Consider the following 19,199-nt stretch of genomic DNA (forward strand, 5'->3'; position numbering starts at 1 on the left):
AAGAAAAGTTGTTTGATCCTGCCTCATAAATGTACATGTTAAGTAGGTGGGTGCTATTCTTTTCAATTATTCTGTATTCCTGGACTATGTCCTATCTGCTTTCAGCTCAGTCACTGAATCTTATGAAAAGACTTGAAGTCCAAAATAGACATTTGCCAGCTCATGCCATAGGATCACCTGCTTTTCAGATCTGCCAATTTCTGGCATGTTGATCGTGCCTTAAACTGAATGGATTTAATAATAAACCAAATCTGAGTCATGCAATCTGCTTAACACAATATATGTGTATTTTAAATCAATACATTTTAATAAAACTAAAGATTTCGATAGAACTATAATAATATATACATAAATACATTGTTTTCAAACCAGTTTCCTGCACTGAACATAATTACTAAAGTCGTAGTTTAAATCAAAACAAGCTATTCAGATTTGCACAATACCTGGGTTAGCATGGAAGACACAGTGATAACAGTGTAGGGACTGAAAAATACTTTGGCTTCACTTGTCTGCACCAAGTACATTCTTTACTTGTTGCTAGCATGGCATTGGCTGGCTGATAGAAGCAAGCAATGTCACCGTACTGAGAATGAGTAAAGATGGGATAATAAGTGCTTCTGATCATTTCATGGAGGAAGTGGAACATAGCCTTCATAGTTTATGTGTCACTTTCACCATCTCCTCAATCATCAGATCACTACAGATTCATTGGGAGTACAGCTCAGTGAAGGATAGGCTGATTCTGCCTTTCCTTCCTGGTGGTGACACATCTACCTGTGCATAGCTATGCTTAAGGTGGCCACTATCGATACAATTTGCAGAACAATTGTTTAAGAATGATTATTCGTATGAACAATCGGAAATAATAATTTGGTATCATTAATGGACAAAAATCTCCTAACCAATCAATCAGATTTACAGGATAGATCAGAAAATTGGATTGATTTAATTAATCTGATGGTATTGGTTAGGAGATTGTTGTCCATTAATGGTCCCAAAAGAAAATTTCCGATCATTCATATGAATAACCATTTCTAAACAATTGTTTGGCAAATTGCATTAATATCCACCTTAGGAAGAGTTATCTAAACAGTGTTTTCGGAATCTTAATGAAGGAAGCCTATAGTTTCTGCAATTTGGTATCACATTGAAAGCAGAATTACAAGTCCTTCTGATTATATATAACACTTAAGGTGGCCACAAACTGTCCAATTTTTAGCGAAAAATCGTTAGAGCGATCAGAAATTCTGATCAGATTGGTTGAAAATATTTCTCAGTTGATGGGCACAATCGATTATGAACAATTATGAAAACAGTTGTCCGATTGGATTTATGTCAAACCAAAATTTGGATTTTCTTGATTGGTTGTGATAGATAGGAAGCAAAGATTGGTTCGTTGATGGTGTAGTGAACGATTTTTCTTCCAATCAGAATTTCTTATCGCTTGAACTATTTTTCGCTAGAAATTGGACCATTAGTGGCCACCTTAAGCAGCACAAATAAAAAGTGAAACAGATTAAAAAAATACTGTAAAAAGTTTAATGCTTATCAAGCCTAGATTGAGGAAGAAGGAAAGGTTTCACTGCCTTCTGAGAGGTATAAGTATTACATAGATTTCCAACATGGAGATCACTGAGAGGACTGTTCTGGTTGAAGACTGTATTTACTTGAAGCACTTCCTCATTCCTCCCCTTTAGCTAAACACAGCAAGAAGCACTTACTTTCTAGCACTTTCTGAAGGAAACGTAAGCACCCCATCCTTTTTAAACAAAAACTAAAACTTCAGTCACAGAGATAATGTTGTTTTCAATGTGGGCAGGCTGGAACACAGTAGCCTATTAGTATCACAAATATTTTTCTTTATATCCTGAAGTTGTGATCCCCAAATTACAGTATAAGTCTCCTGTCTTATATTACTTATCCCTGATTTCCATGCGCATAGCTGTGCACTTTTTATTTGTGCTGTGGTGTAACATAGCTAACCATTTAAATATGTGAATTTTCGGCTTTGACTTTCCGTGTACTTTAATACTTCTACTTATTTACAGGAGTTTAAAAATATTTACACTACAGAAAAAAAATGAAACAGTAATAAACGATTATCAGTGATGAGTGAATGTCTTTGAAAAAATGGAACAGCTATAAACAATTTTCAGTGTATGCGTTTCCAGCATCCCAGTTCGGACTGCTATCAAAATAAAGGTGCATTTTACGCTTTCATTAACTTTGTAGGCACCGCAGAAGCTACTCTAGATAAGCCTAGTGCTTACCAAGCATAACACAAAGTGGCTGATGCAGTTTTGAAGAGTAATAAAGTGTGCTTGTTGTGCTGCAGAGAAATATGTGTCGAAATGGCTAGGATATTTTAAATGAATATTAACTCACATTTTGGTATTCATCAAAAAGATTGTAGATACAGACATACGCTGTATAACCTAACGCTTACATCCACAAATACAAGAGAAAACAATCCCCAGGTCCCCAAGCACCTTTTCAAAATAAGACAGAATTTATTAAATAAAAAAATCTCAACCTAACCTTTTAAAAATCCCAACAATGTTCTTATATGACCCGAGTAAAAGGTATCATTTTTATATACCACCTAATAACAGGCAGTTTTCCCAAATCTAGTCCATAATGCAAGAGTATACTTCACCTCTATATCTTATTTTAGAGAGCTAAAAAATCCCTCTATGCATCTCCATATCCTCAACAATAATAGGACTTCAAATCAGATGTATCTAAGTTTCACCTCTCATATGGTTTTGAGGAAAATAGATAAATGAGCTCCATATCTCAAAACTGAAGCACATATTCAGATATTTTCACATCTCTTCCACTTTCCTACCTTTCTTCTGTCTCCAGTCCTCCACAGGTGAAGGAGTAAGGGGATCAGAAAAAAATCCCCACTCACCATTCTCAGAGGTGCTGTCGTGTAGTCTCTAGAATCTATAAATACATACTGTACAACCGCTTCATTGTGTACTTACTCTGCCTCTCAAACAATGGAAAATAACTTTGCACCTTTTGTGTTATTTTTTTTCTGTGGAGTCAGTCAATATAGGTTTACAAAATCTAAGGCAGTTATTATAGTACAATATTGACTACTTACTGTAGGTCTTAAAGATCTACGATAGCTAGAACAATCCTAAGTCTATTATAGGTATCCTTTAAGTAATACCTTTTCCAGAATCAGTCACCACCACAGATGCCTGCAGTGGTATTATAATACAGTTATGGCACGATCCATACACCAGCACTTTGCATTCGGAGCACACGATATTGAAGTCTTTTGTTATCCTTTGCCTTCTTTGATTTTTACCATGTCTCTTCATACAGTCAGTTTAGGCACTTCTAGGAATATAAACATGTTCATATTAAATGCATAAATATCCGGTCCATACAAAAATGATCCGCATCCCATGTGTCGGTACCAGCAACAGTCTTTGGGCTGATCTAGCATCTTTTAGGTGAAGAGCCGTCCTACAGGTATTCATTTCATCATCCAGCCATGGACACAGCGGGTGTTAGTGATGTTTAGAGGAAGGTGAGTTTTGAATCCAGTCATTTATAATAAGTGACATGCTTCCAATCATAAATATAAATCCAACAATAAGGAAAATGAGGGCCTGTGAGATGAAACATAAATATGTCAGGGTTGTTTATTAAAGATCATTTTGGGCAAAACATTGACTTACTAACAACTGTAAGAATTGTTTGTTTCGTTTTATACAGTATATTACATATCATCATGTATTTAAAGCAGACCTTAAGAGAAAAGGATGATATCATTCATGGTATGTGTAGTATGGATAAGGAATAGAACATTATGAGCAAAGAAAAGAGTCTCATTTTTTTTTAGTTACATAGCCTTTTTTTTAATAAAATTGAATTTTTTTGAAATAACATTGTCAGAGTTGCAGTTTTAAAACAACAATCTGCCTTTTAAACTATAAAACAAAGGAGAAATAATGACTCTTTCCTGTAGTAAAACCTTATCTCAAGCGGCCTTTCACTGTTTATTTGCTGTTTAAGTGCATCAGAAAACAGGACTGTATTTGACCATCAGAAAAGCTATTTTGCAATGGTAACAACTGAATTTTTTTTAACTCTTGCTGTACTGCAAAACAAAATGAAACTCTTTAATTTGCTACTAATGTTCTATTTCTTAGCTGTACTAACATACATACACATACAATTAATTACTGTATATCCTAAGTTTATGTTCGCTTAAGGTTTGCTTTAAAGAGACACTGAAGCGAATTTTTTTTATGATATTATGATTTGTATGTGTAGCACAGCTAAGAAATAAAACATTAAGATCAGATACATCAGTGTAATTGTTTCCAGTACAGGAAGAGTTAAGAAACTCCAGTTGTTATCTCTATGCAAAAAAGCCATTAATCTCTACGACTTTCAAAGTCATGGAGAGGGCTGTCTTCTGACTTTTATTATCTCAACTGTAAGTGAACAGTATTCTTTTTATCTTCCAGAGGAGAGGTCATTAGTTCACAGACTGCTCTGAAAGAATCATTTTGAATGCAGAGTGTTGTGTAATCTGCACATATTAGAGAATGATGCAATGTTAGAAAACACACTATATACTTGAAAATAAAAATATGAGAATATTTTCTTTGCTGCTAATCTTCTAGTAATTATTCATAGTACACAACCAATTCATTATATAATATATATTTTTTTTCGCTTCAGTGTCTCTTTAAGTCTATCTAAACTTAAGCATACATGGCATTATTATTAGAAGATTAAGTAAATGATCACTGTATCTCTGATATTGCTTATTCACCTGGTGTACCACCTCACCCTAGTAGAGAGTAGGTGTCAGCTAGATCTCTAGACCGATGGACATCTACTAAGCTCTAGCTCTCCTTGTGGATGATCTGGCTCTGACTTTGATCATTTATGAAAAAATCTAGAAATACTGCATGTTCTCACATGTAGTGACCAACCCCTTGCAGCAACCATGAGCTCTGCTCCTGATTCTCAGATCTACTTCAGGATGCTATAGTCTAGTAGCAGAATGTTTTCACCATGCATGAATATTTATGTAGCCATGCTTGTTGTATTATATTACTAGTGGGTAAAATGTCATACGCATAACCTACAATAATAACAAAATATACTGTGCTTGAGCCGAATAACTAACTGATGCATGCCGTTTTACAGATAGCACCATCACATGTTATGATGAGTCACTTATTGCACCGCAGTAGCACATTGGCTTGATGTTTCCAGAATTAATTCAATGACTAATGCTGAGGGATTCTGTCTGTACATTCCAAGGGTGTGTAGAACAATATTAACATGTTTCAACACAGTTTACTGGCGTAGCTAAAACATGACAGGAGAAAGTAAAGATTTGTTCAGTGGTTATGAAACAGGAAATGGAAAAGGAACACAGGCCTACAATGTTTATATTATGGTGTCCAGTAGCTTGTATAGTAAGTGAAGTAACCTAAAAAGGAGAGCATGCTTTCATAGATGAGAGAATTCAGCAGAGCTCAGAATCACAACATGCTGATATTTGACATTAGAGTGAGCATTGGCTGCATAATATTATTAGTCAGTTGTTCACCAAGAAAGCTGTAAAATGTATTCAATGTGCTATGGAAGGATAAGATGCTCCCTCTGGTGGCAAGACTATGGAATAAGAATTGTAAATGTGCTGTATTATGTTGAGGAACAAAAAGCAGCATTTCTTTATCAACATAATGACTGTAACCATGTTACTGCTTTCGTAGCATCAAAAAAGTTTACTAAACTGAGACCGACACATGCAAATAAAATAAGTATTAGAGTACCCAGGCTTCATTGATGAACTCAGGCAGCCAAACTCCAATATGTGTAGCCTGGATGACACTTCATGTTAGGAAGTTAGGATTAGAAACAGCCAATAAAATAGTTCTACAATTATAATGTTGGAGGATGGACTCATGTAAACTACTTTATGATAATGTATGCTTTATGAATCAAGTTACAAATGAATTTATATGCTGTTCTCCTTATATACTTATTTATTGCACAAGCTTTTAAAGATTAATAATCAACTGACCAACAATAGCTGTTACGCAGATAGATTGGTGTTTTTTTAAGCTTTATGGCCATATCCAAGTTCAGCAAAATCATACAGATTTGGCACAGCTAAAATACATTATTATAGGTTTTTTATATGATAATCCCACTAAAATTGTATTCTTGACCATGAGTAAGTTCATAGATGGACAATTTTCAAAGGAAAAAAAAAGCCGAAATCAACATGTTCATGATGTTCATGTACGCAATGTTTAACAGTAATGTTGTTATGTTGACATTACGAGATAGCTGAGGTCTACAGATAAGAAGTCTGACAATTGATTACAAATCTAGTTGTTAATTTACCAAAGAGTGACTTTTGGTCCAACCTGAGACTGTGAATCACAGTTCTCTTCTCAGTCATGTTTAGGGTTAGAGTTGATTTACATGGACATTTGAAAAGCTGTTAAACCACAGATGTCTAACGGCTCTAAACCATACACCATGTTTTCACTCCATGGTTGTCAGCAGTAGAGAGCGGCTGTACAGTCATTCTCTCAAGATTCATTCAGTGAACACACTGCTCAGGAACCATAGACATGAGAACAGTGTAACATCCCGATATGGTGTATGCACTGTTTATAATTAATATCCTAACCCATACTGCCATCATCCATATACATGGGTATAGGCTGAATGGGTACCATAAGCAACACAAGGACTGTGTTTTAGAAGGCATTAACATGCTTCCAGTTTATCTCCTTTAAAATGTTTGAGCCACCAAAAAACAGAATTACCACTTGGCTAATTTTTACTTTCAACAGTTCATAGGGATTTTTATTTTTTTCATTCCTGAGATTAATTTGGTATACTTGCTGTCCTCACTCTGCTTTTTCCCACCCTTTCATTTAGGCACGGTCATTCATGCTTGGGCCAGTCTGGCCTATGTATTTATGGGCCACTTAGTTGAGTCATCCCCTCAGGACAGCCAGATTATGTCTGCATGATGAAATCCCCATTGATGTCTACAATTTGTGTCGTTAAAAGGCTTAATTAACTTACCCCAATTTTCTGCGGTGAACGGAAGGGTTCCTTTTTGACTAACCGTAGATAAAAAGCAGCTGGAAGAATGAAGATCAGCATGGTTGCTGAAGAAGCACCTAGAATGATGAGAATTGTACATTCATTGTTTTGTTATTTACTTGCTTTGTAATTGCTTCTAATCTTATCAATAGTGGCTTGTTAAAAGGCGATACCGAAGCTTTGACTCCACTAGGGTCCATCATTTAGGCCTCTTTCACAGTGCGACGTTAAAGTCGCACGTTAGAAAATGTTTCAACGCAGACTAACGCACAGCAATACTAAAGGTGCGTACACACGCACTACTAAAGAGAATGACGGGTCCATCAGACCCTCCTGGGCGGTCGTTCTCCCAACAGTAATGCGTGTGTACAGTCTATCTGCAGACTGATAAGGCTGTTTCTGAACAATCCGCTCAGCAGATTGTTCAGAAACAGCCTTATCAGTCTGCAGACAGACTGTACACATGCACTACTGTCGGGATAACGACCACCCAGCGGGAGGGTCTGACGGACACGTCCTCTTTAGTAGTGCATGTGTACGCACCTTAACCACTTGAGGACCGCGGGCTTTACCCCCCTTAAGGACCAGACTCTTTTTTTCCATTCAGACCACTGCAGCTTTCACGGTTTATTGCTCGCTCATACAAACTACCACCTAAATGAATTTTGGCTCCTTTTCTTGTCACTAATAAAGCTTTCTTTTGGTGCTATTTGATTGCTGCTGCGATTTTTACTTTTTATTATATTCATCAAAAAAGACATGAATTTTGTTAAAAAAATGATTTTTTTAACTTTCTGTGCTGACATTTTTCAAATAAAGTAAAATTTCTGTATACATGCAGCACGAAAATTGTGGACAAACATGTTTTTGATAAAAAAAAAACCCATTCAGCCTATATTTATTGGTTTGGGTAAAAGTTATAGCATTTACAAACTATGGTGCAAAAAGTGAATTTTCCCATTTTGTAGCATCTATGACTTTTCTGCCCACCTGTCATGTTTCATGAGGGGCTAGAATTCCAGGATAGTATAAATACCCCCCAAATGACCCCATTTTGGAAAGAAGACATCCCAAAGTATTCACTGAGAGGCATAGTGAGTTCATAGAATATATTATTTTTTGTCACAAGTTAGCGGAAAATGACAGTTTGTGACAAGAAAAAAAAAAAAGTTTCCATTTCTGCTAACTTGTGACAGAAAAAAATGAAATCTGCCACGGACTCACCATGCCCCTCTCTGAATATCTTGAAGTGTCTACTTTCCAAAATGGGGTCATTTGTGGGGTGTGTTTACTGTCCTGGCATTTTGGGGGGTGCTAATTTGTAAGCACCCCTGTAAAGCCTAAAGGTGCTCATTGGACTTTGGGCCCCTTAGCGCAGTTAGGCTGCAAAAAAGTGCCACACATGTGGTATTGCCGTACTCAGGAGAAGTAGTATAATGTGTTTTGGGGTGTATTTTTACACATACCCATGCTGGGTGGGAGAAATATTTCTGTAAATGACAATTGTTTGATTTTTTTTTACACACAATTGTCCATTTACAGAGATATTTCTCCCACTCAGCATGGGTATGTGTAAAAATACACCCCAAAACACATTATACGACTTCTCCTGAGTACGACGATACCACATGTGTGGCACTTTTTTGCACCCTAACTGCGCTAAGGGGCCCAAAGTCCAATGAGTACCTTTAGGATTTCACAGGTCATTTTTGTTTCAAGACTACATTTTAGGGCCCCTAAAATGCCAGGGCAGTATAGGAACCCCACTAATGACCCCATTTTAGAAAGAAGACACTCCAAGGTATTCCGTTAGGCGTATAGTGAGTTCATAGAAGATTTTATTTTTTGTCACAAGTTAGCGGAAATTGATTTTAATTGTTTTTTTTTCACAAAATGTCATTTTCCGCTAACTTGTGACAAAAAATAAAATCTTCTATGAACTCACCATACTCCTAATGGAATACCTTTGGGTGTCTTCTTTCTAGAATGGGGTCATTTGTGGGGTTCCTATACTGCCCTGGCATTTTAGGGGCCCTAAACCGTGAGGAGTAGTCTTGAAACCAAATGTCGCAAAATGACCTGTGAAATCCTAAAGGTACTTATTGGACTTTGGGCCCCTTAGCGCACTTAGGGTGTAAAAAAGTGCCACACATGTGGTACCACCGTACTCAGGAGAAGTAGTATAATGTGTTTTGGGAAGTATTTTTACACATACGTATGCTGGGTGGGAGAAATATCTCTATAAATGACAATTGTTTGATTTTTTTTTTACACACAATTGTCCATTTACAGAGAGATTTCTCCCACCCAGCATGGGTATGTGTAAAAATACACCCCAAAACACATTATGCTACTTCTCCTGAGTACGGCAATACCACATGTGACACTTTTTTGCAGCCTAGGTGCGCTAAGGGGCCCAACGTCCTATTCACAGGTCATTTTGAGGCATTTGTTTTCTAGACTACTCCTCGCGGTTTAGGGCCCCTAAAATGCCAGGGCAGTATAGGAACCCCACAAGTGACCCCATTTTAGAAAGAAGACACCCCAAGGTATTCTGTTAGGAGTATGGCGAGTTCATAGAAGATTTTATTTTTTGTCACAAGTTAGTGAAAAATGACACTTTGTGAAAAAAAACAATAAAAATCAATTTCCGCTAACTTTTGAAAAAAAAAATCTTCTATGAACTCGTCATACACCTAACAGAATATATTGGGGTGTCTTTTTTCTAAAATGGGGTCACTTGTGGGGTTCCTATACCGCCCTGGTATTTTACAGGCCCAAAACCGTGAGTAGTCTGGAAACCAAATGTCTCAAAATGACTGTTCAGGGGTATAAGCATCTGCAAATTTTGATGACAGGTGGTCTATGAGGGGGTGAATTTTGTGGAACCGGTCATAAGCAGGGTGGCCTTTTAGATGACAGGTTGTATTGGGCCTGATCTGATGGATAGGAGTGCTAGGGGGGTGACAGGAGGTGATTGATGGGTGTCTCAAGGTGTGATAAGAGGGGGGAATAGATGCAAGCAATGCACTGGCGAGGTGATCAGGGCTGGGGTCTGAGGGCGTTCTGAGGGTGTGGGCGGGTGATTGAGTGCCCTAGGGGCAGATAGGGGTCTAATCTGATGGGTAGCAGTGACAGGGGGTGATTGATGGGTAAATAGTGGGTGTTTAGGGTAGAGAACAGATGTAAACAATGCATTTGGGAGGTGATCTGACGTCGGATCTGCGGGCGATCTAATGGTGTGGGTGGGTGATCAGATTGCCCGCAAGGGGAAGGTTAGGGGCTGATTGATGGGTGGCAGTGACAGGGGATGATTGATGGGTGGCAGTGACAGGGGGTGATTGATGGGTGATTGACAGGTGATTGACAGGTGATCAGTGGGTTATTACAGGGAAGAACAGATGTAAATAATGCAGTGGCGAATTGATAAGGGGGGGTCTGAGGGCAATCTGAGCATGTAGGCGGGTGATTGGGTGCCCGCAAGCGGCAGATTAGGGTCTGATCTGATAGGTAAAAGTGACAGGTGGTGATAGGGGGTGATTGATGGGTAATTAGTGGGTGTTTAGGGTAGAGAAGAGATGTAAACAATGCACTTGGGAGGTGATCTGACGTCGGATCTGCGGGCGATCTATTGGTGTGGGTGGGTGATCAGATTGCCCGCAAGGGGCAGGTTAGGGGCTGATTGATGGGTGGCAGTGACAGGGGGTGATTGATGGGTGGCAGTGACAAGGGGTGATTGATGGGTGATTGACAGGTGATTGACAGGTGATCAGTGGGTTATTACAGGGAAGAACAGATGTAAATAATGCAGTGGCGAATTGATAAGGGGGGGTCTGAGGGCAATCTGAGCATGTAGGCGGGTGATTGGGTGCCTGCAAGCGGCAGATTAGGGTCTGATCTGATAGGTAAAAGTGACAGGTGGTGATAGGGGGTGATTGATGGGTAATTAGTGGGTGTTTAGGGTAGAGAAGAGATGTAAACAATGCACTTGGGAGGTGATCTGACGTCGGATCTGCGGGCGATCTATTGGTGTGGGTGGGTGATCAGATTGCCCGCAAGGGGCAGGTTAGGGGCTGATTGATGGGTGGCAGTGACAGGGGGTGATTGATGGGTGGCAGTGACAAGGGGTGATTGATGGGTGATTGACAGGTGATTGACAGGTGATTAGTGGGTTATTACAGGGAAGAACAGAAGTAAAGAATGCAGTGGCGAATTGATAAGGGGGGTCTGAGGGCAATCTGAGCGTGTAGGCGGGTGATTGGGTGCCCGGAAGGGGCAGATTATGGTCTGATCTGATGGGTAGCAGTGACAGGTGGTGATAGGGGGTGATTGATGGGTAATTAGTGGGTGTTTAGGGTAGAGAAGAGATGTAAACAATGCACTTGGGAGGTGATCTGACGTCGGATCTGCGGGCGATCTATTGGTGTGGGTGGGTGATCAGATTGCCCGCAAGGGGCAGGTTAGGGGCTGATTGATGGGTGGCAGTGACAGGGGGTGATTGATGGGTGGCAGTGACAGGGGGTGATTGATGGGTGATTGACAGGTGATCAGTGGGTTATTACAGGGAAGAACAGATGTAAATAATGCACTGGCGAATTGATAAGGGGAGGTCTGAGGGCAATCTGAGCGTGTAGTCGGGTGATTGGGTGCCCGCAAGGGGCAGATTAGGGTCTGATCTGATGGGTAACAGTGACAGGTGATGATAGGGGGTGATTGATGGGTGATTGATGGGTAATTAGTGGGTGTTTAGGGTAGAGAAGAGATGTAAACAATGCACTTGGGAGGTGATCTGACGTCGGATCTGCGGGCGATCTATTGGTGTGGGTGGGTGATCAGATTGCCCGCAAGGGGCAAGTTAGGGGCTGATTGATGGGTGGCAGTGACAGGGGGTGATTGATGGGTGATTGACAGGTGATTGACAGGTGATCAGGGGGATAGATGCATACAGTACACACTGGGGGGGGGGGGGGGTCTGGGGAGAATCTGAGGGGTGGGGGGTGATCAGGAGGGAGCAGGGGGCAGTTTAGGGCATAAAAAAATAGCATTTCCAGATAGTGACAGGGCGTGATTGATGGGTGATTAGGGGGGTGATTGGGTGCAAACAGTGGTCTGGGGGGTGGGTCTGAGGGGTGCTGTGGTTGATCAGGGGGCAGGGGGGGGGAATCAGTGTGCTTGGGTGCAGACTAGGGTGGCTGCAGCCTTCCCTGGTGGTCCCTCAGACACTGGGACCACCAGGGCAGGAGGCAGCCTGTATAATACACTTTGTATACATTACAAAGTGTATTATACACTTTCTATGTGGCAATCCGGGTGCTAGTAACCCGCCGGCACTTCAGAACAGCCGGCGGGTTACAGCGCGAGGGGGGCAGAGCCAGGCGCCGGTGGCTGATCGCATCACGAATGACGCGATCGCTCCACCCATGCCCGTACAAGGACCGCCGCCAATTGTACATGCGGCGGTCCTTGCGGGATCCACTTGCCAGCCACCTCTGTGCAGTGGGCGGTCGGCAAGTGGTTAAGTCTGTGCGACCTTCACAGTGCACACATTGCGTTTGTGTTTAACGTGTAGCGTTATTAGGAAGTGCTGCATGCTGTGCGTTATACATGTTATTAGCTGCGTTGGACTGTTTGCATATGCTCAGCAATGACTTGGAAGCATACTTTTCATTGCCTGTATGCTCTACCGTATGCGACGATAACGGGGCATTGCGTTGTGATTTGCTTTGACGTCGCATCAAACCACAACGTCCTACTGTGAAAGAGGCCTGAGCCCTCCATTGGTGCTGCTGTGGTAATTATTAGCACTGTTTGTGATCTAAAAAGTATTCATACGTAGCAGTCTGTTTTTATACTCCTTGCTTATACCTTTTGCACAGTCTTACTGTAATTGCAATGCGGGTATTGGAATCGTGTCATATATGTAGTGCTGGGGAGGGTGGGGGGGAGGAGTTGGCCAGTGTAACAAACAGTAACAATCAGTGTGAAACACTTCCTATTTTTAAAACTATAAGAGACTTATAGATACAGTTTTATTTAAAATTCTAACTTTTGGGATGTTTCAAAGTAGAAGTCTTTTTAACCATGTTGGATGGGGGATGTGGCATTGAGGTTTGTAGGGTGGAGCTCTGCTTTGCCTACCATTCAGTCTCTACCCCATCACGATCCTGGTATGTAGGTGCTCCATTTTATGTGGAATCCTGGTATGTGGGTGCTCCATTTTAGGTGGAACTAAGTAGCGGCCAAACCCCATCTGCCATTCTATCTATTTCAGGGATGTTAAACGGCCCTTCGAGGGCCGAGGTCCTCACACATTTTTGACACAGCTCCAATTAATGGATGGGTCTGAATCAGGAAAGGTGTGGTCCATCAGGTAGAACACATTCCTCTCTTTCTCAGTCCATCTTAAACACTGGCACGGAGCTGGCCTTCCAGGCATGGAGTTAAAAACCTGTGATCTATCTGGACAGACTCTAATAACTCTGATTATATTGTTATACAGTATATCCCATAGATAATACTGGAAGGAAGCATAAACTAAAAGTTAGCAACAAGCTTACACCACAGGTAGCAGGGAAGCCCCTGAGGAAGGGCTCTACCTGAAACATGTTGTAGGTTATTGCCCAAACTCCAACTCCAATTGGTGGAATCACAACCCTTGGTGTGCACTTCCTTCTTTCTTATGATGTGTAATACCCAAAAGCATTTCATATCATGGCCTCCTGAATTCTAGATGGAGGATTCCATTTTGAGTGAAATGCTTTAATACAAAATTGTTTATGCATATATTTTAAGTCCCCAATACTTGTTACACAAAGTCAGATTTGATTTCAGATTTGACCAGTCAAATTATGGAAATACATAGAATGCTAGACCTGCCTAGAACTGATATCCAACCATTTAACGCCATGCATGACCAAGCTGATGGTAGACTTTAATGATGTGATATATCAGATCAGAAACACAGTGACTGTATGTGATTAGCATTATTGAGGGGGCAAATTTATTAACATACCTATGAATCCAAAGATATCCTTAATAGTAGGAACAAATATGACAAGAGTGTTATTGAAAGCCAAGAGAACAAAAGCAATCAGGAAATGCCTCAGCAAGTTGAATGGCCTTCCAGGAAATAACAGTGCTGTGATTGATGAGCGGATCTGAAATACAAAAAAAGGAACAAATATGTGTAATATGCAGGTGACGATTCTTGCAGATGGTGAAATGGGAGAGCTTTTATAACTGAAAACATAGTTTTGTAACAAAATATATATTAATTCGTAACACTGATGTGCTGTCAGTGTAAATGATCAATGGAAATCCGAATCTGCTATACAAGTTAGGGAACAATGGGGACATGCAGGGGTACATATGAAAGCACCGCATGTAGAAATGGGCACAAAATAACGGTAAGAGAATATCGGTAATGTTTATTTTATTATCTACTATAGTAGAATAATTGAAAATTTACAGATATTTTACGATGTGCTAACCTAAACCTATTCTCACATAGAATCCCCCCTCCCCTTCTTGATGCACAAGCTATTTGTAGCCGCAATTTGCAGTGGCCCCGGCACCCGATATTTTATTGGTCGAGTCCTGTGCCCAAATTTACACTCACCGCCGATATTTTAATGGAAGCCTATGATATGCCCAAATGTAACGGCGCCAATTGCGACCAAATTAACATGATTCACAACAGTATGTCTGTGAAAGAGTCTGCTTGCTTTCTGTGACACACACACACCATCTCTGGCCCATGTGCAATAAACTTTTTCTCCTGTGCTTTCTCCAAGGTGATATTTGAACATCTTGTCAATAAAATGCCTTTTAAAAAAGCAGCAAGCAAGAAAATAGTAAAAGATAATAATTTTTCACCCACTTGTTGGAACTTTTTCAATTGCAATGTGCTGAAAAGTTATTTTAAAGAGAAGGTGAAAAAGTATCTCCTAGGAGAAAACAGAGGAGAACAAGTTACTTGAATAAAGGTCTCTCTCTCTCTCTCTCTCTCTTCTGTTTTTCATGCCAAAATAGTAGTTCTGTTATGCAGTCTTGTGCGTCACACAGTGTTGCCATGCTGCATAATCAGTCAGGTGATCACTGTTCTCTCCAGCCCAGTTGCAGCCTGCATCCGTTGCTTACTATGGGCTGATGATACAGACTCATCACATCTCTGATTCATTGTCCATTGGGCAAGCAGCAGAGACAAGTAGCTGCAATCTGAAACAGAGCTGTAGTAATTAGCAGACTGCCTGAAGAGAACTACACATCCTTTGGCAGATAAACACTCTACGTTTCTGTATATCCAACATGCATTTAGCTCTATGACTTGAGTACAGCGTAGTTACTACTGGTCACGCCCCACTTTAAACTTTTTAACAATAACATCTTTGTAACTACTTTGTTTCTTTTATCAGTTTTTTTTGTCAGTTCAGTTAGCAAAGATCAGCAATATTTATTTTTAAGTGCAAGAGATATAAATAAGGCAGTTTGGCATATTGGTTATGTAGGTACCACATTTTAAGCAGAACTGACACACAAAGTAAATGCTTCAAATGTTTTTTTTCCTGTTATTTAAGAAGTCCAATAACTCATCCAGCAAGCATGCTACATTTTTAGTTGAATGGATGCTAAACAAAACATGCACCTAAGTTCACTAGCTTGAGGAAAGTAGGTGAAAGTTCACCACAGCTTTACTGTAGATTGAATTACTCTGATGAAATGCTGGGTGTGGAGAAGGAGTGCTACTATCTGCAGCAAAGCAAACACATCATTAATTCTGACTGGATTGCAAAATTAAATAGTAGCAGCAGCGTAACCATTTATTTGTTTGATGTAGTGGAGAATTATTTTTAAAGTGTTCTAGACTGATTAGCATAAGAAGGTATTTCTAAACAGTGAATGTCAGCGTTAGCTCTTTGACGGCATTTATTTGACACTGCATTTAACTGTCTGTTCACAGCTGGCTGTCTGACCTATTTATAAAGCTTTAAAAAAAAAAAAAACATTAATGTGCAATTGTTGACTAGCGACAGGGTATTCACCCAGGGCCTTGACCCACTAGCTGCGCTGCGTTACCTCAGCATTTCTGCTGCGTTTTGAAAAATGCATTGCCATTCACTTGAATGAGAACAGTGACTCGCTGCACTTGATTTTACCGTGATTTTGAAAAAATCGCAACGATTTTGCTGCGCTTCTCACTCAAGTAAATGGAAATGCGTTATTCATAGTTTTGTAGGCTGATTTATTTATTTATTTGCCTATCCATGTCCCCTCTAACAATGATAGATTATAAAGGTTTGGGAACCATATTGAACTTTTGATTTAAACTGATTTGAACTTTTTTTTTTTTTAACTTGTGTCTGATTGCAACATTTTTTGCCATTACAAATCCAAGTCCAATCAAAGTCCTCATTACAAGTTAGGGCTCGTTCAGACTATACGAGCTGCCGTGCGCATTTTGGCAGCACGTATAGTGTGCGACACGCAAGAACGGTAGAAGGGCATAGACAGCCCTTCTACCGCTCCCATCATATCCGCTGCGCAGCAGCACGATTACGCTATCGCGTGCTGCTTGCATTTTTGGGAATTGCAGAGCACATCCCATTCATTGTAATGAATGGGATCTGCAGCGCGGCACATAGTAGCGCAGATGGCGTGCGATCGGACGCATTGCGTTCTGATCGCACAGCCATCTGCACTAAATGATGTGAACGAGGCCTTATTCATCTTTTATTTTCTATGCACTTGAGAAAACTTTACTACCAAATTAGGAAAATGTGCAGCAAAGTAAAAAGTAGATTTTCATCAGCCATATAGAGATATCTCACAGAAAAAAAATGACAGCCATATGTGTTTTTTTCTCTCAGTTTTTCTACGTTTGGTTACAGAAGATTCTTACAAAAAAATCTCTGGAATGCCATGTTGTGCTGTACGGTTAGGCTGATTGTGACCTTGGAAGAAATTAGAGCGATAATTCCATTGCCTGTAGCTAGGATGGAGTAGCCTGATGCAATGCCCAAGCAGCATATTACAGCCTGGCAGCAAATAAAAAAATCCTCTATATAAATAACAACTATAAAAGGTTCATTGTACTGCTTTGTCTGCACTTTTTGTTTGTTTTAATGCCTGAAACTGATCAGAGCAGCAAGATGCTCTGCTATGCTTGTCACATTGGAATGTATGCAATATATTAACAAGTGTGTTTTTGAGAATTTGTCTGGAGGCCATTTTGCGCTCTTCAGCATTCTGCTTCAGCTGAGCCAGAGTGACAGGTAAAACATGTTTTCTTGTGGAACACATCAGTTGTGAAAGAATGGATAGTAGAGTTACTTTCTACACAAAAATATTGACTTAGTTTCTTTGTTGTTGTTATTGTTGTAGATTTCCAAATGTTAAGGCTTTGTTTTTGGAGCATAGATGTGTGTGTGTGTGAGTAAGTATGTATTTTATATAAGGCAGCAGTGCTGCTCGTAATGGAAAAATCTACGCTTACGGATCATTACGCGTAATTTTACGCTATTACGCATTACGCAATTACGGTTTCGGCGTAGGAAATTATCTACGGTACATCACTGTAATTACACGTAAACTTACGCAATTACGCGTAAGGATACCGTAATGAAGGCGCTTACACTACGATGTTACGCGTAGTGCCGTAATACCCATTAATGCGTATTTTTTGACGCATGCGGACGATATGTACGCAATAGCCGTCAATGTGACAGTTATTGCGTACATATCATTCGTATGCGTCAAAACGTACGCTTATACTGAAGGGCGGGAGAAGATATTATTGGTTGTTTAGGATGTTGACTGATTGGCTACTCTTAGAAAATGGGAGATTTTACGTTAGTAATTACGAGTAAAATTACGCGTAAGTGTTCGTAAAATTACGCATGCCTAGCAATTACGGTAGACAGTGTAATTACGATACCACTTACGGTCTTACACGTAAATAATTACGCGTAAGACCGTAAGTTACGCGTAACGCTTACGTGTAAATTTACATTGAATTACGATGCGTAATTACGCTCATGCGTAATTTCGGCCCAGCACTGTAAGGCAGTTACACTAGGCATGATCTCCTACCTAAGGGCTATTAGGAATGCAGATGAAAAGGAGGCAAGTATAGGGGATAACTAGGTCACTAGAAAGCAAACCAGAGAGGAAAGATACTTACCTTTTTTTATACATACCTGCGGCTTCCTTCTGCCCCATGGGCATGGATCACTCCCACGCAGCTGCCCTCCGCTGCCTGCAGCTCCGGTACTGGGTCCCGTAACTTTCTCCAATTGCAGCCAGTCTGCGCAAAAGGAAGTGCGTTCTTTACGTATCTGTCCAGCGGCTGCTGGAGAGATACATAAATAGCACACTTCACTTGCGTCAGACTGGCCATGACTGGAGGAAGTTACGAGACCCAGTACCGGAGCTGCAGGCAGCAGAGGACGGCGGCGTGGGAGCGATCCATGCCCATGGGACTGGAGGAAGCCCCAGGTTTGTATGAAAATAAGGTAAGTATCTCTCCTGTCTGGTTTGCTTTAAGTTAGTGTAAGATCAATACCGTTTTGAGGCTTGGATTTGGAAGTTTAGGGATCATAGTTAGAAATATAGTAGAAATATAGTGTTAGTTTACTGTTAGGGATATGTTTGGGTTATAGTTAACTCCAATCAGGAATAAAAATCTGACAATCACAGTCACAGGCATTACCAAATTTATTGCCCTGGAACTCATGTACAGAATCAAACAGAGCTGAGAATATGCTGCTGTCACCTGGAGCAGGAAATATACACTGCTTGGATCCTGTTAATTGCACATTCTGTTTGGGGGCTGGAGGTGTCCTGAAGACCCCTTGACGGATAAATGAGGTGAAGCCTTTCTAGAAGTCAGGTCCGACCTGACTTCTAGAAAGGCTGATATTCATTATTCAGGCTTTAAAATATAAGCTTATCCTCAGTTTGTAAGTTTTTTGTCTCCTTCTGAGAGACTTTTGTTCACTTCCTGCACTGACAGGAGGCAAGAAACTTCTCCATCAGGAACAGAGTGGTGAATAGTTAGAATTGTCATCATGTATTACTGTTCCTTATGT

The 19,199-nt window shown here is 40.3% G+C and overlaps 1 protein-coding gene across 2 annotated transcripts in view; it reads right to left on the reverse strand.

Annotated features, from left to right (window-relative positions):
- Nucleotides 1-264: 264 nt before the first annotated feature.
- SLC38A4 (solute carrier family 38 member 4) overlaps nucleotides 265-19,199 on the reverse strand; it is a 134,738-nt gene continuing 115,803 nt past the window's right edge. For both annotated transcript variants that reach the window (XM_068276596.1, XM_068276595.1), the window contains exons 14-16: nucleotides 14,126-14,270; nucleotides 7,093-7,190; nucleotides 265-3,629 (exon numbers count right to left, since the gene is read on the reverse strand). In XM_068276596.1, coding sequence (XP_068132697.1) covers nucleotides 3,528-3,629; nucleotides 7,093-7,190; nucleotides 14,126-14,270 — 345 coding nt within the window. In that variant the 3' untranslated portion in view covers nucleotides 265-3,527. The remainder of the gene's footprint in view (nucleotides 3,630-7,092; nucleotides 7,191-14,125; nucleotides 14,271-19,199) is intronic.

The sequence above is a fragment of the Hyperolius riggenbachi genome, chromosome 3, assembly GCF_040937935.1.
Source record: "Hyperolius riggenbachi isolate aHypRig1 chromosome 3, aHypRig1.pri, whole genome shotgun sequence".
Classification (NCBI taxonomy): Eukaryota; Metazoa; Chordata; class Amphibia; order Anura; family Hyperoliidae; genus Hyperolius; species Hyperolius riggenbachi.